The 27,448-nt window shown below is 35.7% G+C and overlaps 4 protein-coding genes across 7 annotated transcripts in view; 1 reads left to right on the top strand and 3 right to left on the bottom strand.

The window, feature by feature from the left end:
* The window catches only part of LOC105197782 (tricalbin-1), a 28,700-nt gene extending 22,952 nt beyond the window's left edge, over positions 1-5,748 (bottom strand). Inside the window, exon 1 of one of the 3 annotated variants that reach the window (XM_039454164.1) lies at positions 5,567-5,748. The gene's annotated coding sequence lies outside the window, so the exon portion shown is untranslated. Of the gene's footprint in view, positions 1-1,498; positions 1,760-4,544; positions 4,686-5,566 lie in introns of those variants that run through there. The other 2 variants (XM_039454163.1, XM_026131630.2) reach the window with 2 other exon arrangements.
* A 3,078-nt stretch (positions 5,749-8,826) lies between these two features.
* On the top strand, positions 8,827-13,658 carry LOC105197783 (kinesin-like protein KIF3A). The gene is made up of 9 exons (XM_011164330.3): positions 8,827-9,008; positions 9,371-9,789; positions 10,001-10,191; positions 10,273-10,412; positions 10,517-10,714; positions 10,871-11,262; positions 11,381-11,798; positions 11,985-12,110; positions 12,269-13,658. The coding sequence occupies exons 1-9, from the start codon at positions 8,994-8,996 to the stop codon at positions 12,404-12,406; spliced, it is 2,037 nt and encodes a 678-aa protein (XP_011162632.1). The 5' UTR covers positions 8,827-8,993; the 3' UTR covers positions 12,407-13,658.
* On the bottom strand, positions 12,640-17,601 carry LOC105197999 (lysosomal Pro-X carboxypeptidase). Its single transcript, XM_011164621.3, has 7 exons — positions 17,251-17,601; positions 16,248-16,394; positions 15,702-15,982; positions 15,181-15,338; positions 14,928-15,100; positions 14,397-14,752; positions 12,640-13,941 (listed from the first exon to the last, which is right to left on the bottom strand). Exons 1-7 carry the CDS (start codon positions 17,416-17,418, stop codon positions 13,716-13,718), a joined length of 1,509 nt encoding a protein of 502 aa, XP_011162923.1. The 5' UTR covers positions 17,419-17,601; the 3' UTR covers positions 12,640-13,715.
* A 756-nt stretch (positions 17,602-18,357) lies between these two features.
* Positions 18,358-27,341, bottom strand: LOC105194141 (uncharacterized protein PFB0145c). 2 transcript variants are annotated; one of them, XM_026131648.2, is made up of 12 exons: positions 26,807-27,341; positions 24,691-25,552; positions 24,495-24,583; positions 24,216-24,416; positions 24,100-24,135; positions 23,301-23,540; positions 23,039-23,211; positions 22,493-22,954; positions 22,050-22,372; positions 21,839-21,942; positions 20,390-21,715; positions 18,358-20,313 (listed from the first exon to the last, which is right to left on the bottom strand). In XM_026131648.2, exons 1-12 carry the CDS (start codon positions 26,927-26,929, stop codon positions 20,110-20,112), a joined length of 4,143 nt encoding a protein of 1,380 aa, XP_025987433.2. In that variant the 5' UTR covers positions 26,930-27,341; the 3' UTR covers positions 18,358-20,109. The 2 variants fall into 2 exon arrangements, with proteins under 2 accessions (XP_025987433.2, XP_025987434.2); XM_026131649.2 differs by lacking the exon at positions 24,100-24,135.
* Positions 27,342-27,448: the final 107 nt, after the last annotated feature.

Below are 27,448 nucleotides of genomic sequence, written 5' to 3'. Positions count from 1 at the left end.
CAAGATCGAATCTCCCGAAGGGATCGCGTAACAGATACTTCTAGTGCATTTGGTAATTATTGGTTCATCAAAGCTCATCGGGGCCGTCGATTGAGGATTATCGGCTCGCCGGAGAGTCAACGCACCCCATATTCGCTTAGTTTTAAAAATCTCTATTAAGCGATGGAGTTCAAGATCAATGTTAAGTAGGGAAGTATCAGAGCGAGAAGCGAAGCGTGATTCACGCGGCGTGACGCCGCGACCGCGACCTGTTGAAAAAAGGAAGAAGATATCGCGAGAGAAAGACGGGGCCTCCTGAATCCTTTCCATCTTGTTACGACGGAACGGCTCGCCGTCGTGACGCTCCAAAAATCAAGCCGCGTAACAATCGACGGAAATTTGCATTTTTTCCGTGTATCGGAGCGCTGTTACTCGAGTAACGATCAGTTCCGAGATAACAAAAACCCAAATGCTTTAGCATGCTAATGAAGATGGTATATAGCTTTTTAGGGATTATAATTCCGAATTTTTATAAAATATCTTTTAAATATATAAATTACTAGACCACCTGTTTCTCTTCTCTTTTACGTGATTGTGAGGTGTCGGTAAGAGTTTTTGGCATCTTTCTCTCTACACATTTTAAAAAGTTATACTATTATTATAAATAGTATCTAACGTTCTATCCAGCATTGGCGTACACACATTGAAGAGAAACACTCTTTAACTTATTCAATGAACACGTGGGAAGAGTTCTTTACAATTCTGAAAATATTCTCTCGTTAGCTTCATTTTTTTCGTAAGTGTGTTTATTGTTCAGTACGTAAGTGCAAAGTTCCGCGTTTCTATAATAAAAATGTGTCAAGAAGAGTCTCATGTTATCCTTTGCTACATTGTTCTATTAACTTATCAATTATTAACCATTATTTATTTTATTTTTTGTTATTATTCTTTTCATTATTTCAACGCAATTGTTCATCAATTCTCTTCTAGATCTAATCAAACAGACTCTGTTTCTGATTTTTTAACGATCAATTCCCTTGAAAAAAAAGTTGATAAACTTGTTTCAATAAACTGATTACTGATCAGTAACTGATGATATTTTATCAGTTAACTGACGAAATATAATTAGTTACTTATAGGTAATCAGTTTATTGAAACAAGTTTATCAACTTTTTTTTCAAGGGTTAAAAGTAAAATTTTTAAACTTTTAAAACGTTTTGCATAAATATGCATAATTCAACGCGTATAAAGTACTATCAAGTTGCAAAGATCTTTCGTCTCATGGGACAAACCAAACGAGCCTTCGAGAAGAGGAGTCCAGATCCCAAAGAGGGCCTCCGGGTCTCCAAGATAGCAGGCGCAATCAACTAGGCGAAGCAAACAAGGTTCTACCGTGTCGGAAGGGTTCGCGTCTTATGGGCTCTCGGACGCGATAATCCTTCGCGCTCGCGTCTCGACGAAGGAACGGAACGGAAATGGCTCTCGGGCCCTCTCCCGGCACCGGGTACGCGGCGCATACCTGGTCGCAGTGGCGTCGCTTCGCAGCGGCGGTGTTACTCCCGGGGTCGCGTCGCACATCGTCCGGGGGTCGCCTGCCGCCGCCGGCGGGCACACTCTTCTCGCTCGTGTGGAGGGCACGCGACGCCCCGCAGTGATTTCACCGCGCGCGCACGAGAGGCGATTGAGAGAGAAACGTCGCGCGTCGGCGAGACGTTCCCTGGCGACGACGGTGACGGCCGTCCTCGGCCGCGAACGCGGCAACACTGACCTGCCACCACCGCGAGAGAGAGGAGAGAGGACCGCGACCGGATAACAGAACCTCTCTCCTCCGGGTTCTTCGGGCCTTCGTTGCTCCCTACTCTCCGCTCGCGTTTCTCTTCCTCTTCGCCGTTTTTCACCTCTCTCTTTCTCCTTTCTCTCTCTCTCTCCTCATTCCTCCGCGGGCGTTCTCGAGGAATGAGAGCGACGAGGAGCGACCTCATCTCTCGTGTCCCAGAAGAGACTTGAAGTCTCGGCAAAGAAATGCAAAGATCTGTCTAGAAAGAGGGACGTGTATTATCTTATTTTTCTTTTGATCAACTTCTCATTAATAATGGATTATCAAGTTTCTTCATTTTTGGTCCCTACGTGCATGAAGAAGAGTAAAAGATAGATTTTCTCATCTTGCATCTCGGAGGCCTGAAATTCGGAGGTGTATTAGAAGGAGAAGCGATCTCTTGGCGATTTCGCCGAGGAAGACATGATATATCGACAGAAAGAGGGCACCTTTCTCTTGTGTTTAATCTACCACTCTTACTCTTCGAATTTCTTTCTTGTTTTTTTATTTTTTATTTTTTATTTTTTATTTTTTGTATTTTATTTGGTTCATGAAGAGATGCGAAAAGTAGACCTTGGAGGAAGGGGAAAATTGCGTAGCATCGACATAAGGAGGGCACAGCTTCTTTTTGCTTTTAATCATAGCATTTAAGTTTCTTCGTCACTTATTTGAGCCCATAAAGAGTATCAGAGGAGTTCTCTTCGCGTCTGGCCGGTCACCGGACGACGAGACACCAGAAAGAGGACACGCTGCTTCCTCCTTTTAATTGTACCCTCTGAGTTTCTTCTTCGTTTTGAGTCCATAAACAGAGGCTGAAGAGAGAACTTCTTCGGGTCGAGATCGCCAATTTTGGGAAAGACAAGGCGTCAAAAGATCGCGCACTTTTTTTCGAATTGTAATCGAGTTCTTCAACGTTTCTTTTTACTTTGACTTTCTTTATTGCATAGCATCAAAAGAGAAAAAAAATCGATAAAAAGATCTCTTTTTTTTTAATCCAACTAACTCTCTTTATTATTTCAAGAAAATAAATATTATTTTTAAAAATTGCTAAAAGACTAATTGTTAATCGTCAAATTCATTTCTAATGTGCCACTTCTAAGGCTGTATTGAGGGAAATGTGTGCTCGATGTAACGAAAGAATATAAGCGACTAGAAAACAGATGACCGACGAGGAAGTGTCCGACGAGACACCTCGCTTGTTGCCAGTGAAGCCTGAGAAGAGAGCAATGCCTGCGTGCGGATCATTGACTCCTGATAAAGCCTCTTCTGCCTTTTCTGCCTTTTCCGCAACGACGTGTTACGATATACACTTATACACACACACACACACACACACACACACACACACACAGAAAAACGGATTTTTATGGAAGCTGATGAGTCTCACAATTAGCTTCGGATTAATGAAACTTAACTTCTTAGATATTATTATGCGACTATAATAAACACCACATGCATCATTTTTTAGTAATTAATATAAGACCATAATGTGCGTAACATATAATAATTAAAACCAAGAGAAAGCCAACAAACGATCATGGCAAAATCTTAATGCTCAATAATCCTTGTGTGATTTTTATACACATTTTCTTAACTTGATAATAATTTTTTATTCTGATAACTTTAATAAAACAAATATATGAGGGTACTGGAAAATATTATCATATACTTTTATTATAATTTATTATTTATTCAATAATATAATAACCCACATTACCTATGATAATCTTTCATCGATTTATTAAGTTTTTAATTCCTTTCACGAAGAAGCTATATGACTTTGATTTTGTAACCTGATTTTGTAACCTGATTTTGTAACATATGCTCGATCGCATATAATGAAATAAACGCAACACAAAGAATTAGGATAAGAAATGCTCCCCCGTTTACTGTAGTCATCCCATCGGACTATCATTTTTTTCAATAACTGAAGCACTTTTTACGAGAAAAAAGATTTGTAAAAACAAATAATATCTCAATCGTTTTATCCACTGTTTTTGAATCAGCCTTCTCTTTTTCGAGAAAAGAATTAAAAATTAAATAAGTGGACCATCATAGAAGATGAGAACAATTGAATAAATAATAAATTATAATAAAATTATACGATAATACTTTTTAATCTCCCAATATATTGTTTTATTAAACTTACCAGAATAAAAAATTATTATTGAGTTTATTATTAAGAAAATAATAATGATTTTGTTTTTGATTTAATATTAAATTATATTAACAAAAACTACATAATGCTTATGTTATTTATAAAAATGATATTACAATATTGCGCCTCTTAATATTATGTATAAAAATATTTTAAATTGTTCCTGATAAAGAAAATAATTGGATTTATAATGCACTTCAAATTGTGATAACTAGCAGGGCTGTATAAAATGTATAACATATCGTTAAAAATGTGTATAATTTTCTTCAGAATGTATAATATATTTGAGAGTGTAAGATACGTAGTTCAAAAAAATTCCTCACTCCTCTAAAATTAAACCGAACTGTCTTGGAACACGCAAATACAGTTTTTTAATAAGACGGTTGCAATAAAGAATTCCTCGTGAATTATACGCCGAGCAATTCACGTAATTGCGGCTTGAATTCATTAAAATCAAAGGCGTAACTCGCGTAGCATAATCAGAGACGATAGTTGTACAACGCTCCACGTGCGTCTGTTGTTTTTACGTTGATAGCGTTGTCTAATATATCATGCGTTAGCACAATATCTGCTAATAACGTCAATACTCACGCTTCGTCGTGAATTCCGTACGCGTGCATCTCTACAAGATTTGGCCACGGGTTTTTCGCGCGATTAGCTCGTGCGTTAGTGCGCATTAACGTACGCGACCGGCTCGATCAATAATACTGCGAGTTCTAAGTCCCGAAGGCGGCGAGTGAGCGTTATGGCGCCACACGTGAATGCCGAGCCCCCACGTTCGTAACGCGTTTCAATACATATCGCATACTTATGTTGCGCAACGGAAATGGTAGAGCCGAACAGAAACCTGTACGACGAGAACCGCTTGTAATTTACATGGAAATACTACTCCTCTCTCGGTTGCATTTCACTGAGCGCGTTAAGTTAAGCCACGCGGCAGGTAAGTGCGTACACTTTCCACCGGGTGGAAAATGATAACGCACATTAATCGACGCACAAAGTTGGGCCTGCCACAGAGTTTTACGTTACACGTATTCGCAATACATTTACACACGCTGCTTTAAATATATACATCAATTATTTCACAGAATTACTTCGGTAAAGTTCGAATCACTTGCGAACCGTGACGTTTGTATTCCAGATCGTTAAGCACCCTGATACTTCCGTATCAATTATCACCCATTATATTTCCCGCTTTGCCTGACGTCCGACCTATTTATTACACTTTTATTTTTATACCTCTGAAAATAATTTTCAATTAGCCTCGACGCTACGCTATCCTCGCGAACTGTGTTCAGCGTCCCAAGAATGGAACCTCGGCGTCGAACGACGTCAGATTATTGACAAGCTCCTCTTTCTCTTTCTCTCTCTTTTTCTCTTTCTCTCCGCGAGATTTGCATCTTCTTATTCTTTGTTAAGGCTGTCGATTCGATTTTCTCACTTCACGTAATTTTACACATTTAGTATTATCCGTTTGTCCTGTTTCACCCTTCCGCACCGAAGAAGATCTACGCGAGCGCATCTTCGCGTAAATTTGCTCTCTCCTCGGCTATTCACAACTGAGCGCAGGTCAGAGACTTGTTAGATCTCTCTTGATCGAGTTTGATTCTTACCTGCTTATGCTTGATGTACCGGAGGGGGCTCACATCGCGTTCCCGCGTAACGGCTGAAGGCGCCGACCCTCTATGTCGGTGACGCCGCTTTATCGTGGAGGTTTTCTTCTGATACTTGTACGGGACATAGCGCTACCGTGCACCGGGAACAACGCATTGTTACGTCCGTCAGCTGCTGCTCCGCACCGCTTCAAGCCGACACGCTCACCAGGGAAGCAAGAGGGGCGCGAAGCCGGCTCTAGCGTGGAGAAGGGTACGAGGCTAACGCGACGGGGACAACCGTCTCAACGAAAGGGACAAAGCCAGGGAAAACGCGAGATGAAAAGAGAAAGAATAAGAGAGGGGACGGCTGATGACGCATATACGAAGCTGGACCCTACCTTGCCCAATTAGCGCATTTCGAATAACACGTGGATAATTAGTCGTTGGAACGTAAATACATTATTTATTTCTTGCGTTGGAATAAAAAAATAAAGAAAAAATATAAAAAATATACAAAAAAATATATAGGGCAGAGAGAAAGAGAGATAGAGCGTTCATTGTCGTTCTAGAGCAAGTAGCACGTCTCTAAGAACGATTTGATACAGAAAATAACAAACAGAAAAGAAAAAGTGAATAAATCTACGATGAAAAAAAGAAATCTACCAAAGAAAAGGAAATAGAAATACAAAATAGTAAAATAACACCAAACAGATAAAAATGAGAAGAAAACTATGAATATAGTAAGAAGTAATACAATCAGAAATAGTACAAAAATCACAGAAAACAAGTAAAAGAAAATAATACAAAAAATAATACAAAATAAAAATAAAAGAAGATAAAATGATAGCAAAATAATAAAGAGTAATGAGAAAAAGTAATAAAATTACGCAAAGCTAAAAATGAGACTAAGCAAGAGAATATATAAGAATATAGAATAAAGAGCAAACGAGAAAGATGAATTATCTAATGCGAGTAATAATCGCGACTTAAATTTGTTTAGAAAGAAAGAGAAAGAGGAAGGAGGGAAGGGATGATAAGGAGTAGGATGCAAGGAGTTGGACTCTTTTTCATAAATTAAATTTTTTGGTTTAAAATTATAAATAACACACACATTAGTAATAGTGTCTCAGGAGACTATTCTCATCTGTAGATCCGCCAGCGGCACTCAGACTTGAAAGGAAAAAAAAGGAAAATCGATAGGTGAGACATTTAACAGATCGTTTCTTTCTTCATTAAATATTCACAGAAAAAGATAAAGAGGAGAAAAGTTGTAATAACATAAAAAAAAATGAGAGAAATAAAAAAAAATTAAACAAAAGTTGTGTTAATTTACAAAATGCAAGGTGCCATCTCGTCGTGATTGCTTTTTAAAGAGGTCTATTAAAAAGTAATCGAATGACAAATATCATTTTGCCCAAAACTTTCATGGGTAGAAAGTAAGGGTTTACGCACACCAATTAGATATTTTCTCACGATTTCTGCGCGCTCGTTTTAATGCCTCGCGGACGCTTGCTATACCAGCCGCTTAATTATACGGTTTATTGCGCGATACACAAGTGCAAACGACGCGGCACTTATAGCGCGATGTCACGCTGTGCAATGTTTAATATACTTATATTATGCAGAGTGTCCTACTTTTAGCGAAGATTAGCCGGTTAATGATAGAATCTTCTATAAATCTTGAGATAGGGGCAGAGAAAGAGAGAGAAAGGGAGAAATCTCAGTTCTTAACGAGAACACATCTATTAGAGGAAGAATACGTCTAATCCTTTTCTTTTTTGTTGAAAATATTTCTTAAGGCGAATATACATATTTTTGTTGTTGTAAATCGTTAATCTCTTTATTCAAATATTATATTTGCAACTATAATACGTTCCAAGCGAAAAACAAAATTCTCGTAAAAATAAATGAGGAATGAATTTTGTTTTTTATTTGTATTCCTGAGGTTTCATGTGCCCATTTCATTATAATTACAAAATTATTGCCATCACAATATCATAAAAAAATATAGTCTTTGTTTTATCTGCTCGATCGAAGAAGATATAGTAAAAGTGTAATGTATCCTATAGCAACGACGGTAAACTCTTCATATTATCATACCTAGAAACGACCTGCAGAGCGCCGTTAAATTTTGTGTAAATCGCCTTGAGAATTAATTGCGAGAACGTTTTCAATGGTATATAATATAGAATGAGGCGTTGAATGAGAAACGTTTAATTTTAGAAAGCACTTATTCTCGATCGTTTCTTCTTCGTATTCAGTAAGATAAGCGAAGATATTAAAATTAGATCTCGATTAAATTATGAAGAGGGACTGAATATACGCTCTAAAGACATTGGCGCTAAAAGGTTGAAGTACACTTTGAAGTAACTAAAGCTATTTTCTCTCTCATCTCTGGAATTTATATAGTATTGTTGATGTATAAAGTTATGCGTGCCTATCCAAATCCTGATGGCTTATTTTGCAATTTTGAACGACAGTTTCGTTCAGAATTTCATTAACATCGTTGTAACATCGTTGCTTAACTAGAATATATGGCAATAAAGACTTGAACGCAATGATGAAACTATCAAGAAGAGTTACAGAATAGGTCTACTACTCATAATGTAAATTTAAAAAAAAGTAAATAATAAAGGTTTAATTTTTAAAACTGAAATGTTTGATATTACTTGTATGATTTTCTTCACCTTGTTCTTAATTACATCCTAATACATTTCTTTTCAAGAATTAAACTTTATTGATTCAAAACTTATAACGTTCTATAAAAATTCTCAGAATAACTTTTTTGAAATTTTAGATAATGCAATCTCTTTGCTTATTGTTAATACCTTATCAATTTTTATATGTGAGTTTAAATCGTAAAAACCTTGAAACTTAAAAAATTTTTTTGAAGAATTTCTTGGAAAATTTTTGATTTGTAGAGTTTTTGTTTCTAAAATAATTAAAGCTAGATATACTAACAATCTTATAACTTATTTATTTTTTGTATAATGTTATTCAATTTATAATAATTTACGTTGTTGCTCTGTTCAGTTGAAAAAGATTCGTATAAACGTAACATAAACAATTATATTTCAATAATCCATGCAGACTCTCTTAAAATGTACGGCACAACCGCCCTTATAATAGTCTCCAATGAAGCAGTAGATAAAATAGATGTTCAAGTTTTCATATACAGGTAAGTACGCAACATTATCAATAGAAGCACAATTATTGACAGACTTATTATCGTTCGCCGACGCAGGGGAAAGATGGCCTCAGCTCCCCGCGAGTACGTCTAGCTGCGCGTGATGTCAGCGGACATCAGGCATCGATCCATTTGTTTACCGAGGTCGTCTGCTAGCTCCGACATTCCCTGACGTGTTTCGCAAAACGTGTTCGCGAATTATGCTGTGAGAAACGCCCGCGTTTATGTGATTGCTGTCCCACCGAAAACGGATCCGCGATGCCGGGGACCGAAGTTAGTATTGCTTTCTGTATAACAAGTACAATATGTATAACAGGCAGAGAGATGAACTTTTACGTTCCGTGACGTTCTCTAACGTCAACTTCGGTTGCGACAGTAACCGGGACGAGACTTCACATCGCGTCTAATTTCATTTTTTGTTGAATTTGTTGATTATTCAATATATATACCGATAATTTAATTGTTAGTAGTTATTCTTTACACAGCAGTCTCAAATCATCTATAAGTCTGCACTAGAATCTAATGTATCTTCATGTTTTTTTTTTTTCTAATTATACTATAATGGACATTTCACTATTGTATCAGGAATCGCTTATCTTTAGAGTTAAGTCTTCACATGACATTCATGTATTCAGGACAGCACAACGGACCTAGGAGAGATAGAGAATGTCAGGGTGGTGGTTAGAGTTCGGCCACTGAGCAGCAAGGAGTTGGATATCCACTGCAAGAATATAACAGAAGTGGATGCTCTGAACGCAGAGATCACTGTAGAGAATCCAAATGCAGCTCATGGAGAGCCACCGAAGGTCTTCTCCTTCGACGCAGTGTTCGACACAGACTCAACCCAGGTGGACATCTACAATGAGACCGCCAGGCCTATTGTGGACAAGGTGCTGCAGGGCTACAATGGAACGATTTTCGCGTATGGCCAAACCGGCACTGGCAAAACTTACACCATGTCCGGTGCTAAAACCTCCCCACAAGCCAGAGGAATAATTCCAAACACGTTTGCTCACATTTTTGGTCACATAGCCAAAGCTGATGAAAATCAGAAGTAAGACATCGTACACACATCTTATCGAAAATAAAATATAATACACAGTGACATATAAATAAGAGACTTTTACTAGTTTACAAAATATTATCTTATTTTTATAAATATCTATATTTATATACTTTTTATTTATTTAGTTATTTAGAACTTTTAATATCAACACTCGTTGAATTTATTTACCAGGCATTAATATATTAATTATTGTTAATAGATTCCTTGTGCGTGCGACATACCTAGAGATCTACAACGAGGAAGTCCGGGATCTGCTCGGTAAGGATCAGAATACTCGATTGGAGGTGAAGGAAAGACCGGACATCGGTGTGTTTGTAAAGGATCTAAGCGGATACGTGGTGAACAATGCTGATGATTTGGATCGCATTATGTCTCTTGGCAACAAAAATCGTGAGTAATAACAATATTATGTATAGCAAATCGACGTGTATGATGCGTATATCTGTTAAAAGTAATCCTGAATTCGTGCAGGCGTTGTCGGGGCTACTGCTATGAATGTATCCAGCTCCCGGTCCCACGCGATATTCACGATTACAGTCGAATCTAGTCAGATCGGTGATGATGGGGAGCAACATGTGAAAATGGGGAAACTCCATTTGGTGGATTTAGCCGTACGTCATTTACGTGGCATAAAATATTATTTCTCAAACATAAAATTTTTGAGACATTCTTGAACTTTTCCGAATGTTATTTCGATTTTTTTTCTTATCTTTAGGGATCAGAGAGACAAAGTAAGACAAAAGCGACAGGTCAGCGACTTCGCGAAGCCACTAAGATTAATTTATCACTATCCACACTGGGAAACGTAATATCCGCGCTGGTTGACGGACAAAGCTCTCACGTGCCTTACAGAAATTCCAAACTGACTAGATTGCTTCAGGACTCGTTGGGTGGAAATTCGAAAACGTTGATGGTAAGTGATACAATATAATTTCATGCGTTACTTATTCTGAATAATTACAAATATGTTACAAGTTTTGTAACATTATAATAATATTATAATAATAATACATGGTTGGTTTTACTATTAAATAATATCTTATTAATATCATTAATATCGCGATTGCAGTGTGCAAATATTAGTCCAGCAGACATAAACTATGACGAGACTATAAGCACTTTACGTTACGCAAACCGCGCAAAGAACATCAAGAATCGCGCGAGAATCAACGAGGATCCGAAGGATGCTTTGCTTCGTCAATTCCAAGTTGAGATTGAACAGCTGCGCAAACAATTAGAGGAGAATGGCGCGGAGCTCTCAGAATCTGACGACGATTCTGTAGATTCAGACGACTCTAAAGAAATGAAGCGAGATAAGAAGGCTCGACGTAGAAGGAGTCAAGTATTATCGGTGGAAGAGTTGGAAGACAGAGACACGGACTCGACAGAGAAAGTTGATAAGGCCGAGAGGGACGATAAAAGTCCAGTAGATAAAGACGTCATCGAATTGAAGAAAACTCAGTAAGTTTTCGTTAAAGTAAAATTCTAAACTTTAATAATATATAACAAATAATTAAATCTATAATCAAATGAAAAAATGACGTATGGATACTTATAAAATAAATAACCTTAATTCTAGGAGCGAGAAAGAAGCGCTGCGAGAAAAAATGCAGAATTTGCAGAATAAAATATTAGTGGGCGGCGAAAATCTGTTAGAGAAGGCGGAGGCTCAGGAACAATTGTTAGCTGCCGCAGCGGTTGAACTCGAGCAACGAAAGAGCCGAGAAGAGCAATTGAAGAGAGCCATTAAGGCAAAGGAGGCGGAACGCATCGACATCGAGGAGAAATACTCGTCTTTACAGGAAGAAGCGGCTGGAAAAACGAAAAAATTGGCGCGTGTGTACACAATGTTAATGTCCGTTAAGGCAGAGCTATCCGATCTGCAGCAAGAACACCAAAGAGAGATGGAAGGTCTTCTGGAGGGTGTCCGGGGAATCGGCAGAGAATTACAGTTACAGAATCTCATTGTGAATCATTATATTCCCGTTCAATACCAGGTACAGAAAATATTTTTTTTAATTTGGTATTAATTAAAGTGAAATAAAAGCTTACAATTGAAGTTTGCAAATTAAGTAAAAATATAACAAATGATACCTAAGGAATTTATAAAATTTGTCGAACTAATTGAATTTTAGAAATATATTAAATGTATTGTTTAAATATATCTCTGTGTTATTTTACAGACAATGATCAAGAGATATGTTCACTGGAATGAAGATATAGGCGAGTGGCAGCTAAAGTGCGTAGCATACACCGGAAATAATATGCGCAAAGCGCAGACCGCATCGCCAGCAGGAAATAATAAAGACGTAAGATTATTCTTTTTTTTTATTAATTGTATAACTATAAAGGAAAGAAAGCAAACTTTTTTTATATCAAAACTAGTCGATATTCCTTCACGATCAAAATTTTAATCGTAAAAATCTAAGATGTATAACGACATATAAAAATTTCTATCTGTTTGCAGACAATACCGCCTGACATGTCGAACATATATCTCTCTTACAATATCGGATTAGATAATACGTTTGTGCAACCGAAGAAAACGCGAATTCGTTCTGGTGTTCCTAGACCAACTACCGCGCATCGACGTACACCGCACTAAACACGAAGATCGTCGGTCGTGGAATCGCAGAGGTTTATCTTTACTCACATTTTTGTAGATCTATTTTTTTGAAGATTCACCCCATGTTTACTCAAACGTGTATCTGCAATGTATTGGTAACGTGGCATGGTAGATAATATTAGATAATACGCCCGTTCCCGGTTTTGCGATATTCCTGTATTATTTTTAAGATCTTGTAATTTTTTATCTTGATTTTTTTTTTTTTTTTTTTTTATATAAAAATGTAACATGTGTAAGGAAGATGTTTAACTATATCATGAATTGACGACTGAAAATATAAGTTAATACTTATATTTACAGAGAACGAATTTGAAACGCATTCTTTTTGAAATTATTTTAGAGCACGAAAGGCACGCCATGAAAGGCATGAGTATTTTATCCAAAAGTATTCAATTTTTTTTATTTATAACGTAATGCAGCACACAAGAGTATTCTAACACGTTCATGATTCGTAAAATATAAAAAATACATTTTCATGTTAATATACGAGAGAGATCATTCCAGTAATGTAAAAAAATGATACGAGTCCATTAGAAAAGTGAATAGCAATGCTGTACCTGTGGAAAAACATTTTAGAATTTCAGAAAATTGACGTACACATATATTTAAAAAATCATAATAACATATTTACATAATATTTATAGAATCGATTTAAAATTCAGCATTCTCTTAAGAGAAATTTGTTCTACATTTAGGCATTCGTATATCTTCAGTAGCTTTGCTCGCTTAAACTCCCTACATGATTCCTTCGGACAAACTTGACATAAGAAATTATACAAAAAGATAAACTAGCTAATACAGCATATATATATATTTATAATTAATGTCGAGTATTAATGTCAAATAATTACGATAGTGTTATGAATTTTTATTCGACGAAGTAGCCATTTTTATGTGCTATAGTGATATTAGATTCGACGAAAGATTTTAGATAACGCGAATGTCTGAAAGATATTTTGCGAGAAAATCGTATGCGTTTCAGACTTTTGCGTTGTCCGAAAATATTTTTTACTCTCTCGTAGATCTTTTAGAATGTCTGACGAGATACGTGCATTTATTATTTACTGTGATACCGAAATGCTTTCGCATATGTTTTCGATTGGGTTTTCGCCAACATTTTATTTAGCGTTATAAATAGTCAGTCTACAGCAGACAGCTGAATATTTATTGTTGTAGCGACGTCTTGTTTTTTTGTATTTTTAATTTGTGAAATAAAAAGGATAAATTTTGACCAGGCGAGCAAATTATTTCCAATAATCTTGCGAATCATCTTTTATCGCATCAAATTTCAAAAGTTTCCTACTATATTATTATTTCTATTATGCTCTTTGATCCATTTCTTAATCGAAAACTGATGGAACTTGCGCGCCAAGGTAACGTCGTATGGATCCTTAGGATTAGTCTCTCGTAAGTCAAGATGATGCGCGGCATCCGGCATCACTATCGAAATCACTGATTCCGCGGATATATTGGCCACCACACCTCCGCCCGTCCATGGATCCAACAATCCATTACTGTAAAAGTAAAAGGAAAATCTGATTATTATAATATGACAGGATGGATGATGAGGTGTCGTACTTTATTCTTTTGATAAAAAGAAAATAAAATAAAGCATTACAATATGCTCTTGACAACAATCTAACTTGTCTAATTTTGCTCGCTTGACATTAAATTAAGTTAACAAGAAAAACGCATTGATAATATTATTTTATTCGCTTTTGTAAAGCTATTTAGTGCAGTCTTTATTGCAAATAAAGCAATGAAGAGCCGTCAAATATAGAAAGCAAAACTAAAATTTAGCAAAGTGTGAAAATATATATTAGGAAGATTCATATTAGGAAGATTCATATTAGAAATAAAATTGAAAATATAAAATAAGAGGATAAAATATGAAATAAATTTGAAATAGTAATATGTATAATAGTAATACGAATAAGATTTAAATACTTATAGATATCGTTCCATATACCTGAAAATGATATTACTTGCGCCGGGAAAATGCGCTGAGCAGCCGTATTCTTTACAAATCTGATATGGTTGCGACGATATAGAATATTTCTTGAAACAGGTACTATTATAAGCATTGATGTTCCACTCCGTCGGCTCGAACATATCATTAACGCCATCAAAGCAAATCGGCATGACCATTTCTGTGCATGCCTGATAATCCCATCCTTGATCCGCGTCCAAGCCCGACTGCGCACTCTTTATGGAGGTGCAGCTCGCTTTCCCGGTGTAATTCGTATAAACGCTGAGGGCTCGATAAAGTGCCGATAATAACGGTTTTCCCATCAATGATGCATTTGTTAAATGTTGACAGAAAGCCTGAACGATGGTAAATATTGAAATCATCGATTTTAGAATTTGCAACTTAATTTTAACTAAAATCTAATTATTTTCTACACAAAGCATGAAAAATAATCGTGTTTCAATAAGAGATGATTTTAGATTCACTGGAAATCTGTGAAGAAAAGTTTTATGTAAAAAGAGAGATACTCACATTAATCGGATTGGCGGGTAACGGCGCTAGAAAGTTAGCCTCGTACGGATAATCGACCATGGCCAAATTTATGAGAACTTCCTGCAAGAAATCTTTCAGCGTCGTGACATTCTCTCCGGTTTTCAACGGTTCGCACAACTTCCAATTGTCCGACAGCCACTTTTTGCCCTCGTCTGAAATGTAAAAATAATTGGCAAGGATTAGAAAATTAATAAACAGATTACGGCGAAGTGTTGGAGAACTGTTCCATTACCATTCAAAGTCACGTTCGTTATTGTGCGCCACGACTTCCGGATAAGCTGCGGACACGTTGGATTCGCAGCGCGATAGTCCGAAGTTGTTATCCGACCGAATGACTCGCATTCTACGCTACCGGTGAATTGCAGAAGCGGTGCGGAGGCCGCAATCGCACTGAAATATATTAATAATACTATTTAATATTATGTGTAATATTATATGTACATATAGCGATGAGTTTTCTGAAAATCGCTTTTTTTCAACTAGCGGCGTCTATAACTCGAACAATTTTTGACTGATTGACCACAGCTTTTAACAGTAGCTTTATAATATGTTTAAACAACAAGGAACTATAGAACTATTGAAACTGAAACCAGAGCTCTTAATTATTTATGATTTTCCACAAAATGATACACCAGCTTCACATGCACATACTTCCTTAGTATGCAATAGGCATACAGTTAGATATCTCCCTCTTACATTCCTATCTTTTACAAACAAGATAAAGTATTGCTATCGTCCAACGATAAAACATACCCTTGAACGACATGGGGATACTTCAAGCGCATCCAAGCGCTGAGCATACCACCATACGAGCCACCGAAAACTATTACCGGACTGAGTTTATATTCCGGTTGCGACTTCAGATGGTGGATAAGATCCACGTAATCAGCTAGGGCTTGTTCGGAGGTCAAATAGCCGAGATGCTGCGGATCCGCGAAGGACCGGTTGCCGTAGGGTAACGATTCGCCGTAGTAACGATGCTCAGCAAACACTACTAACGCGTCGAAAGAAGGTGCGATTTCCCATATGAAGCCCTATGGAATAGATCAAATTGTTCTCAAAAAATCGAAATTGGATGTACGGAAGGTTGAACGATACTTTTTATAAAATTGAACGACAGTTTACTGACTTTCTCATCGTTAATTTAATATATTAATTTTAATTTTGAAACTTATTTAATAAGCCAAAGATGTGAATTAGCAATCTCAATTAACGATTTAATCAATTTTTAAGTTAAACCTGTAGCTAATTAAACGAATAACTTATCGCGCTCAAACATGCACACCTGACCGCTCTTACCGTGTTCTCTGCAAAAACTTCGATGTTGCCTTCATTTCCGGTGTAGAAAAATATAGGGGAGTTATCTTCCGTTTTTCTCGTAAAAGTGTCGTTTATGAGATATCTCAATTTGAAAGTGTTCTGCACGGCGAAGCTAAAGTGATCCACCTTGAAAAACGCATAACAAAATTACCAACAATAATTTATAACGAATTTATTTTTGTTTAATATTAACAGTTATTTTTGATAATTATCATGTATAACAAAAATTAATAATAATAATCACGTATAACATATAAAATTGATGTATAAAATTCACATATATCACGTATAAAATTGATCTAATTACATTAAAAGTTGCATAAATGACAACCTAACTCAATTAGAAGTTGTGTTAAAATAAAAATAATCTAAGTTAAATTAGAAGTTAATTTTGAAAAGCATTACATATTTATTAAATTAAAATGTAATTTTCCAAAATCAGGTATTCTAAATATAAAAATATGGATTAAATAAATTTAATATTTTATTTATAAATTAAGTTTATATATAACAAAGAAATATTGTTTTTTTAACTTTAAAAAAATGTTAATAAGTTAAAATGTTTTAAAAATAAATAGTTGAAGTTAAAAATTAATTATTTGAAATTAATTAAATTAAATTAAAAGTTATTAATTTTCTAACTTTATCTACGTTTAATTTCTATTTTTTTTTATCGAGCTGCTATCTATTCTGATATCAATCAATGATAGAAAACATTATATGATAATGCATCCGTTCAAAATGTTAAACATGTTACAAGTGGAAAGTTCAGCGTGGGTCATCAGTGATATGCCGCATGAAACGTTTTATAAATACAATTAATTATTGTTTCATAATTATTGGAATTTAGTAATCTTGTTCACAACTGGTAACGTACAATGTAATAATGCACAATTAACTATTAATTTGTCCATAAATAAAAATTAGTATAAAGTGCATTATAATTAATAAGTAGTCAATAAGCACATGTGCAATAACTCACGCGCATGTCGATCGTCCTGATCTTGTATTTATATTTGGAACTTTCCAACGACAACGTGTTGTAATTAACGACTCGGTTCGTAGCAACTTCGCCTCGAAGCGTCAGCTGGACCGTTGATCGGTACAGCGTCATCAGGATACAGAATAGTAGCAATGTTTGTAAGTACATAATGCCACGAGAAAATCCACGTTCTCACTGAGAAACACTCGTCCTCTCCGAGTCGCTGTAACACACCTCGTGTCTCGATAGAACACTCCGTTCTGCTTCGTCCTGTTTCGCAGTCGCTAAACGACTCGGCGTATACAGGGTGTCGTCGAACGAACGAATCAGCTCTTTAACGCGACATTTGTTTGTCATGCGTTGCGTCATTAAGTTTCATACACACACACACATACATACACATGTATAATATATATATTTATATACGCACAAACGTAGGTGTCTTATCTCGATTAAAATATAAAATATGTTTTGAACTATTCATTTTTTGGCAACTATACTTCAAAACGTTTTTTCATAAAATAATAAGATAAATCAATTGCTACAAAGAAAATACATACTTTAAAAAAAAATTATGCAATTTGCAACATGTAATTACGTATCTTTTTTTTTGAAAAGCAACAATGCGTTTTCTTTATTCAGCTCATTACTTTGTGCATAAGCATATTAAGATACAGTTACCGAAAAATAAAATAGTTTACGAAATTTTTTATATTTCAAATTACAATAAAAATAAAATGGAAAATATCTTATATAAGCTATATATTTTTTAATAATTCTAATGCTTTTACATACAAAATAACTAGACGAGACATATTAAAAAATCACACATAATTCTATTGTAGAAAATGGGAATGACTTTCATGTAATTAAAAAAAAAAAAAAAAATATTTTTAAAAAATGACTATCATTATTTGTATTTCTTCAAACGATACAGTTCTTATTTGAAATATTTTTTTTGTAAATCTGTTTTTATTCATTTATTATTTCACTGGATTTTAAATAAAATAAGACACTTTGTATGTATAAAATCTTTTAAGTTTTAACATTAACGTTACAAATTTTTTACATGCAAGAATTGGAGTAAAAAAATAATGCAACAATACATTTCGACAGCGACATAAATTCTTTATTACAAAAAATAAATTAATTCACTCTACATACAAAAATACAATAACTAATATTAATAATACTTCTCTATATCCAGTGACGACACTGGTCAAACTAATGTTTACTTAATTAAACATACGACATACGATGCATCGATGCCAGTATAATCTTACCAAGATCTTCTAAGAGATATACACAGAGATTTATTTGTTATGTTTATGAGGTGTGCGTGCGTGCGTGCGTGCGTGTAGTGTGTGTGTGTGTGTGTGTGTGTGTGTGTGTGTGTGTGTGTGTGTGTGTGTGTGTGTGAGTGTGTGTGTGTGTGTGTGTGTGTGTGTGTGTGTGTGTGTGTGTGTGTGTGTGTGTGTGTGTGTGTGTGTGTGTGTGTGTGTGTGTGTGTGTGTGTGTGTGTGTGTGTGTGTGTGGGAATTTATATTATATATTCTGCGATTCTTATAAGCCGATACGTAATTGGCCATTCTCTGAGATTGCACACAATTGCGTAATAAAATAAGTAAACTGAGAGATAGAGAGAGAAGGAAAGAAAAAGAAACGGAGAAGGAGATTCGATTCGATTTTGTTGTCTTATTCATTTGCTTCAAGAATTAGATGTTTTGTCATATTTTCAGTAAAAAAGATACGAATATATATTTCAGATCTAATTGTTAAGATTTAAATGTACTTTTAAAGACACATTTAAGATGAAAAATAACATAGATCTTTGTTATTCAGTCCTGCTGTTTAACATGTTAAAAAAATGTTTAATACAATCTGTATATTGTCTACTTATAAGAGACATGTCATATATGAAACAAGTTCTGAGGTTTTGTAAGAGTCATATTTACAATCTCGATATTATTCGTATTCTTCCTAGCGCAATATGCACAAATATAAACAAATATTGAATTCTCGTGAGAATAAATGTTGAACAAGCAGCGAGAATTTTTAGTTTGCTACGCGGGAAGAGAGAAGGGAGGAGAAACGAAAATTGAAATTTTCCTTAAAATCTACGTTTTGATTTTCTCTCTTTATAGAGCGCTTACTTCTGTAAGAGGAAAGAGAGAAAGATCCGATAGAGAGATCCAGTCTTGTATATAATATGTCATAATAATGCTCAGTGGAAACACGTGACTAAAGCTTTCCCCTTTGTTCGCGAGCTTATGTACCATTTCGCCTTAAGTTGCAGACAATTTAAATTGTGATGTGTACAATAAAACACCTCTATTCTATTCCCTTTTATTGCGGATCTCTCTCCACTCTGGAAAAATCGTAATTCAAAATTCTCTCTATAAATCGAAATTTCCTTGTATTGATTTTCATATATTTGTAACCGCATAATGTAGAATGAGAAAGAGAGAACAAAGGGTAATAGTTCGGTCCCAACAATTTTCCAGAATAGAGACTCTATATTAGTTAATGTAAAAACGATTTCTTCCTACCGACTAATAATATGCGTACCATTATGTTATGATTAATTGTACTTCAACGTCCGCCGCTTAGTCGAGACTCGAGATTGGCAAGCAAACGCGGTAATAATCTTACCGGTATTATATGATTTATACACGTATTTATGTTTTGTATCTTACACGTATATTGGTCCCTAACATAAAACATTAATTAACTAGTTGTACAATAATGTGCTTTAAATTAAAGACAAAGAAGGTATCTAGCCTCTGTAACTACCACTTTATCTTAGCCGGAGGAAAGCTATATTGCATACATTTAAAGAATACTTAGTACATACGTACTTCAACATTTATCTTTGTACTTCAGTGTAAGTCGCATTTGTTCCTTTTGTTCTGCATACTGATGCTCAAGTTTCTTGGCTTTTGTAGCGTACTGTTCATCGTGCGCCAGACAGCGCTGTTGTGCTTCTTGAATAGCTTTTTTGTATCCTTCCTCAATACGTTTACACTCGCGCGACAGAAACTCTCGATTCTTCTCCGCATAATCCTAAAATTTAAACACGTTATATGCTTACACATCTTAGAAAAGTAATCAACAGATGTTCATTTTCAATTATACGCACTTTGTAATTATTCGCGGTCTGTCTTGCCTTTCGATATTTGTTCTTCACATGCTTCTGTTTATCCAACAATTGCTTGATCTCGCTGTTCAGTTTTGCCTCGATTGATTTCAGTTTCTGTATCATCTCATCTTTCTCTTTTTCCTTATCTTTGCTCTCTTTTAATTCAGCGGCCCATTTGATCATTATCTCAGCCATATAATTTCTATCTTCCTCAACGTCATTCTCTTTCTTCTTCAAATCCATCTGCAACTTTTCGATGTGTTGCTTTTGCGCTTGCAACTGTTGGTTGCAGATTTCTAATTTGCTTTTTATGATTTGACTGATTCGATTGACCATTTTGATCTTTTCCGCTGTTATCCCATCTCGCAGAATTTTCATCTCCTGATCCTTCTCGCTGCACTTTTTTTGCAATTCTAATACAGTAGTTTTGTACTTCCCCTTTAACTCTTCCTGGAGCTCCTTTCTGTTCTGCTCTCCGATTTCTCGGAGCTCCTTCGCTACTCTTTGCTCCATTTCTTCCCGCACCTCTTTCGCCATAATTTCCTTCATCTTCTGGAAGTCCGTGCTGTCGCCTGTACTGCGAGGTGACAAATTCAATTCCGCAGACACTTTATTCTGACTCTTGACATATTGCTCAAAATGCTTTGCCTGATTTCGCAATTTTATCACCAGCTGATCTCTTTCACCTTTTATCATTTCAAAATCTCTCAATAGTCTATTCAGTTCTTCGTCCTTGTTTCGTAATTCATGCTCGAACTGCTGTAGCCTCTGTTCTAACGCCGCTGATTCATTTGTGCGTCCTTCTTTCGAGTTATTTAGCTTAGACAATTGTGCGACTAAATCTTTGTAACGAAAGAGTTCCTTTTCCAATTCACTCTTCGAATTTACCGTACCTTCGCCGCTTTTCCGTAACCTTTCTTCAAAATTGCTAACTTTTTTCTTCATGTCAAAGAGCTCCGTTTCCAATTTGGAAATCTTCTCTTTAGAATTGTTTTTCTCGCTAAGTAGACTGTCACATTGACTTTTCAGTGTCTCGTTTTCCTCTTGAAACCGAGCAATTTTTAATTTTACATCATCTGAGTCTTCCAGTTTCGCCGTGCGTTTCAAATTTAACAGTTCCAAATCTAATTTGGAAACTTTAGCAAGAAGATCCTTTCTCTCAATGGCAACTTTCTCATATTTCTTTTTCCATGATTCCTGAGTAATTTCCATTTGCGCTATTTTCAATTTGGCGTCGTCTAAATCGATTTGATACTCAGATAATTTCTTTTGTTCTTGCACAGCAATTTGAAGCTTCTCTTCTAAACGCTTGCAATCTTCCTCCAACTATAATAGAACAGAATAATATTATCCAGAAGTGTAAAACAAATTTTTGAATAAATAAAATGTAATAATTAAATATTAAATACAATAACTTCGTACAAGTTTAAAGCTTATAAAGATTTATACCTGGTTAATTTTTTCTAAATGTTCAGAACAATGATCAGGCAGAAGAAAACTTATTTCTTTATTCGGATGAGCATTTCGTAGTTCGTGCAATGCTTCTTCTTTCGCTTGAAATTAAATATTAATTAAATTAAAACGAATTTTGTTTGAGACATTTTTTCTACGATATTTTGATTTTTGCTTTATATGCTTTATGTGATATTAAAATACTTACTTCTTTCTATCTCTAAATGTATCTTTTTTATATGATCCTCCTTTCTTCTTTTTTCATATACCAGATCTTTTTCCAATTCAATTATTTTACTTTTCAAATCTTCGCATTCTTTAGTCAACATATTACACAATTTAATCTGCGTTTGTAGTTCGTTCTCCAATTTCTCTACATCTTTCTGATGCGATTCCACTGCACTGTACTTATTTTTTAACATTTTAATTTCGTTTTTATGTTCGTTTATTAATTGTTCTTTTGTACCGCAGACATCTATATACAATTCTTTGACTCGATCTAACTCTTTTTGCGTTTGCTCTAATTGTACACTAAAAATAGAAATTCCATTTGTACATGTATATTTATGTAAATTTATTAATACTTATTGATTTTTCCGTTAAATTATATAAAGAATGAAAATTAAAAGTACAAACATAACTAATACTTACGTCAATTGTACTATTTCCATTTGTGAGTCTTGCTTCACTCTTTCTACAGCTTTAGCGTGTATCTCTAGGTACTCTTTGTTATACTCATTGATAGCTTCTTTTTCTTGTTGCTCCATAGTTTCCTGAAGCATTCTTGTAAATTTCTCCTGATTAACGGTTAAAGCCTCCTCCAATTTTTGTTCCAAACTAATATTCTTATCGCACACTAATTCATACTGTTTTTTCACATCATTTAAATGATCAGAGAGTTTTTGTATCTTATTATTTGCTTTCACGGCTTCATCTGTTAACACAGATTTCAATTCTTGCTCCAATTCGTTAACTCGCTTGGCATACTTTGCCGTTTCCTGGCGGTACGTATCAACCGACATCAGAGCTTTATTTAATTCTTTTTCTTTCTGTGACAAGGTATTCTCTAAACGATTTATTTCTTTTCTTTTTACAGCTTGACCAGCTATACATCTAAACAAAAATAACACCATAAATTACCGTCGCAGATTAATACAATATATAAGATTTAAACAAAAATATTTAAATGACATTTACCTATGTAGTTCACCTCTCAATTTGTTTGTAATATCATCAACAGGTTTCGATTTTGATTTATTATACAGTTCACCTAATTTCATTTGTCTAATTGAGTCAGATTCATCTTCCAAAGTAGTAGCCAATAACGAATCGTACTGCGCTACGTCGCTTTTAGCTAGCTCCAGTTTGTTCTACAAACAATTAATGTAATAAGAATCTCGTAATTGATATATAATCGATATTTTAAAAAAACGAAATTGGTATAAATCTTGTAAATTACCTGTAGCTCTTGTACATTTTTATGCAGATCTTCCTTTTCCTGACTTAACATTTTCACTTGCGCTTGCAACTGCATCACCTGTTGAGCGTTATTAGTGGCCATGAGATTGCGACATTGAGTTTGACTGTCTTGTAACGCTTGCGTTAATCGATTCATGGTGTCACCTTTTTCCACCATGAGAATCTCGTGTGCTCTTCGTGCATCATCCAATTTATGTTCAAGATTAACACATGATATCTCCTATAAAAAGTCCAACAACATAAACAAAATTAAATCTATAAACTATATTATAAAAATGTGCAAAGTAATTTTTATAAATAAAAAAAAATGATGGATTATAAAAATTAAAAATATACATATTACATGTCTAAAATGTATTAAATCTGTGCATGTAAAAGATCATGCAAAAGTGTAAGTCAGTGTTGCCAATTTAGAGAATTTTTTCTTAAAGTCAGGGTTAGTTTTTTTATTTTTATTATTTTTAGGGAATAAGAATTCTTTTCGTTTTCTTCTCTCTCTCTCTCTCTCTCTCTCTCTAAAAGTAAGAATACCCCAACTGTAAGAACAAATCCGTCAAATTGGCAAAATTGGTATAAGCTATAAAGAAATATATATATATTTATATATATACACACACATACACACACACACACACACACACACACACACACACACGCACACGCAAACACACACACACACACGCACACACACACACACACACACACACACACACACACACACACACACACACACATATATTGCAGTCATGCAATTACAAGGATAATTAACAGAAACTTGCCCAAATACTATTGTTGTCGGTGTCCTTACTGAGCAGCTATGGTAAATATGATTATAGAAAGAATATATATGTGAAATACATACGTACTACAATTCAAGCTAAGAATTTGGCAATACCTTAGCATTTAACTTGTCCGTAAGAACATCTATCTGCGTCTGCATATTTTTCATTTCAACCGCATGCTTTTCCTGAGCCTGTTTCAAAAACTTCTCATGTATCTTGTCATTTGTTTGTAACACCTGTGTTCTTTCCAGTGCAGTAATCTTCTGCTGCAAATCCATTACAGAGCCCCTCGCGATATTTAGTTCTTCCGTTATCTATAAAAACAAATTCTATTAACACCGATGGATTTAATGTTAATAAGAACAGAATACGCGAATGTGTGTGTATCTTACGTTTTGATTTGTTTTTTGCAAAACTGCATTTTGTTCTTCCAAAGATTGCATTTGTATCTTCAGACTCGCTATCTGGGCCTTAGCATCAACTAAAAAAATTAAAGACATAAGATTGTTTCAGTGACGAATGTTTAATCATCAGTACTGCTAATTAATGTCTATTTCTTTAAAAGCTTTAATTTGATCTTTTCCTTACTCAATGCCTCTTGCGCTTGATTCCTCGATATGTTGGTATTATTAACTTCTACCTGTAGCAGCGTCAATTGCCTGTTCATTTCACTTATCTCATTGTCTTTTTCCAGCTGCAATTGATTCAGCTCTTCTGTCAAGCGCTCGACGTCCTTCGTTCGGACCATACATATTACTTCCAATTGTTTTATCTTGGACTCCGCTTTGTATGCTACATCGTCGTGTATTGGCCTGCCATTCGGACTAGTCTTATAACAATGATTCATGTGATCCGAGGTAGCGTTGTCACCCCCGCCGAACTCATGAATCTGCTTACTTTGTACATTATTTTCATATGTGTTATTAATACCGTTATTGGAGTATTGGGGTATGTGAGTATTGTAGTGATTGGATGGCGTCTCATAATTGCAAGAATAATTTTCGCTGAACGTGTGCTCCTCCGATGCGACCAACTGCGGATGCATCTTGCGAGGATATCCGGTCGGCAATTTTGCCAATTCGCACGGCGTCTTCAATATATTGTTACTGTCGTTGAATCTATTGTTACCATATGGCGTTCCCGTTTGTCTGTCAATGTCGGACTGCGTGGTTCCATCACCAGTTTCGGAATCGGATCTATGATTTGTTACCACATCGTGATCATAACTGTTCAGATCCACGCGATCATAATTGTTCATATTCTCCAACCGGTAAACATCAAATTCCCTCTGTAGATGCGGCACCTGACCTTTGGTGGGTGTCATCGATTCCAGATTAGAATTGACCATTGCATCGATATGGTCGGTGTCTCTGGTGTCGTCATCTTGACTACTATTAATGGAATCATCATTTTCAAAATCATTGAACTCCTTGTCCAGACAATCCTGAATCTGAAAGGACAGTAAAAAATACATTATAACACATTCTTTCATATTCTCCTTCACACTCTTTTTTTTATTGCAACAAATAAAATTCTTCTGATAAAAGAAGATTATTCAGGTATGTATCTCATGAAAGTTTTTTTGGAAAGTTTAATATCAATATTAAATTTTTAATAACCAACACATATTTAAGAAATAGTTTAATGTGTGTTTGATCTTTTCAAATAACTAATTTTATTTTACTTTTTAAATAAACAACTAAATTTGAAAAATATATTTATTTTTTGGAATTAAAAAATAAATTAAAAACACATGAAAAACATATTAAGGAAAAAAAAAGATGTTATCAGTTAATCTCAAACAATAAAGAAAAAAAACTTTATAACTTCAATTCATTGGTACCTAAATGTTACTTAATACCTTTGTACCATCAAATTTTTATATCTTAATATCAAACTTTTCAAAATCCATGAGATACTTACCCTCTTGTAAGCGGATATCCCCTTGTGAGACTGCATGCAATTTTATACATAATATCTCTTATCAAAAAGGAATAATGCATGTCACATGTCAATGTATCAATTTTTTTGTGACAGTCATGCAAAACATACACACATTTATTCACACTTTTTACATATATTTACACTTTTATTTACTCTTTTTCACATGTTAAAGTGCAATTTCACAAGCTGTTTAAACTAGCAATTTAAACAAGAAAGATCACATGATTTTTATTACTGGATCATTACATTGAAAACTGTTGTCATAAAAAAGGTCAAAAATAATGGACTTGACAGTTAAGCATGTTTTGCATCACACAACATTTGAGCATTAACACCTGGAATCATTCAAAACTACAAAAATTTTAACTGCTGGAATAAGAGGGATAGGTGTATTGTACAAATTGCTTGTTTCAGCAGCATATGAAATTGCATCTTTATATGCAGTAATAAAACAGCTTGACAGGGACCATTTCTACACAGTGAACTCCACACTTGGGTCTCTTAGGATAAAGATCAGCGACGTAGATGAAAAAAAATTATTCCGCGTCAAAATGCTACACTAGTGGACCTTGTGTTCATCGATTTCCACCTTCTCTATGAAGCGCGATAAATGCAATCATACAAAATTTCTCTTCCCACAGCGAGATACAAACGGCTTTCGCATATCTTCTTCGCTAGAAAGAAGGAAGAGAGAAGAAAGGGGGAAGGAAAAGAAAGTTCGTTTTTCCATCCCCGAGGAAAACGTGCAGGGCTGCGTTACCTCCTCGTTGAGTCGTCTCTTATCCTCCTGCTCCTCGTCCTCCTCGAGTCCCTGCGTCACCGCGTTCAGTTGTAGTATGCTTTCCGAGCCCTGGAACAGGCTCAGACCCGGGTCCGCCTCCATGCCCCGGGCTAAGCTCTCTCGCTCGTGGCTTCTCGAGCTCACGACGGACTCACGGACGCGTCTGTTGTGCGCAGCATATTTTTGTTTATAACGCCATAACCTAGACGCAACAAGTGGGTCACGGTGCGTACACACGCTATTACGCCGTGGCGGAGGCGGCGGCGGCGGCGGCGGTGGTGACGGGCCCCGCTATCGCGTCGCGACGACGATGGTTACTAGAGGGTACGCGTCGCGACGCGCACATCCCTCGCGGGAAATTCCACGGGGCGACTGCGATCACGGCCGTTGGCTGCTACTCTCGGACGCTGCTCGACGCTATGCCGCGCGATTTATTTACACACGCCGCCGTATATACCGCGCATATACGCGGAGAGTTCTCGGAGCGCGCGCGCTTGTAAACAATCTCGCGCGGAGTCGTACGGGCGGTACACCGTAACCGTAGTACGGGAGATCGTACGCGGAAATGGGCTCCCGCGACGGTCGCTCGACTCCGATTGGCCGTCGTCGACGGTTATCACC

The sequence above is a fragment of the Solenopsis invicta genome, chromosome 10, assembly GCF_016802725.1.
Source record: "Solenopsis invicta isolate M01_SB chromosome 10, UNIL_Sinv_3.0, whole genome shotgun sequence".
In the NCBI taxonomy this organism is placed as follows: Eukaryota; Metazoa; Arthropoda; class Insecta; order Hymenoptera; family Formicidae; genus Solenopsis; species Solenopsis invicta.
Note: the sequence above shows the minus strand (reverse complement) of the source record. Positions and strands in the feature narration are given on the sequence as shown.

What these genes read in the sequence shown, in the direction of transcription:
- LOC105197783 (XM_011164330.3), top strand. An exon ending in AAAGCTGATGAAAATCAGAA is followed by an intron (nt 9,790 to 10,000) that starts GTAAGACATCGT and finishes TATTGTTAATAG; the next exon opens with ATTCCTTGTGCGTGCGACAT. An exon ending in GTCTCTTGGCAACAAAAATC is followed by an intron (nt 10,192 to 10,272) that starts GTGAGTAATAAC and finishes GAATTCGTGCAG; the next exon opens with GCGTTGTCGGGGCTACTGCT.
- LOC105197999 (XM_011164621.3), bottom strand. Translation starts at nt 17,418, where the DNA reads ATGTACTTACAAACATTGCTACTATTCTGTATCCTGATGACGCTGTAC. An exon ending in TCAGGACGATCGACATGCGC is followed by an intron (nt 16,395 to 17,250) that starts GTGAGTTATTGC and finishes GCGTTTTTCAAG; the next exon opens with GTGGATCACTTTAGCTTCGC. An exon ending in TACCCGCCAATCCGATTAAT is followed by an intron (nt 14,753 to 14,927) that starts GTGAGTATCTCT and finishes ACCATCGTTCAG; the next exon opens with GCTTTCTGTCAACATTTAAC.
- LOC105194141 (XM_026131648.2), bottom strand. Translation starts at nt 26,929, where the DNA reads ATGGAGGCGGACCCGGGTCTGAGCCTGTTCCAGGGCTCGGAAAGCATA. An exon ending in TCAAGCGCAAGAGGCATTGA is followed by an intron (nt 24,584 to 24,690) that starts GTAAGGAAAAGA and finishes TAATTTTTTTAG; the next exon opens with TTGATGCTAAGGCCCAGATA. An exon ending in ATGGAAATAGTACAATTGAC is followed by an intron (nt 22,373 to 22,492) that starts GTAAGTATTAGT and finishes TTCTATTTTTAG; the next exon opens with TGTACAATTAGAGCAAACGC.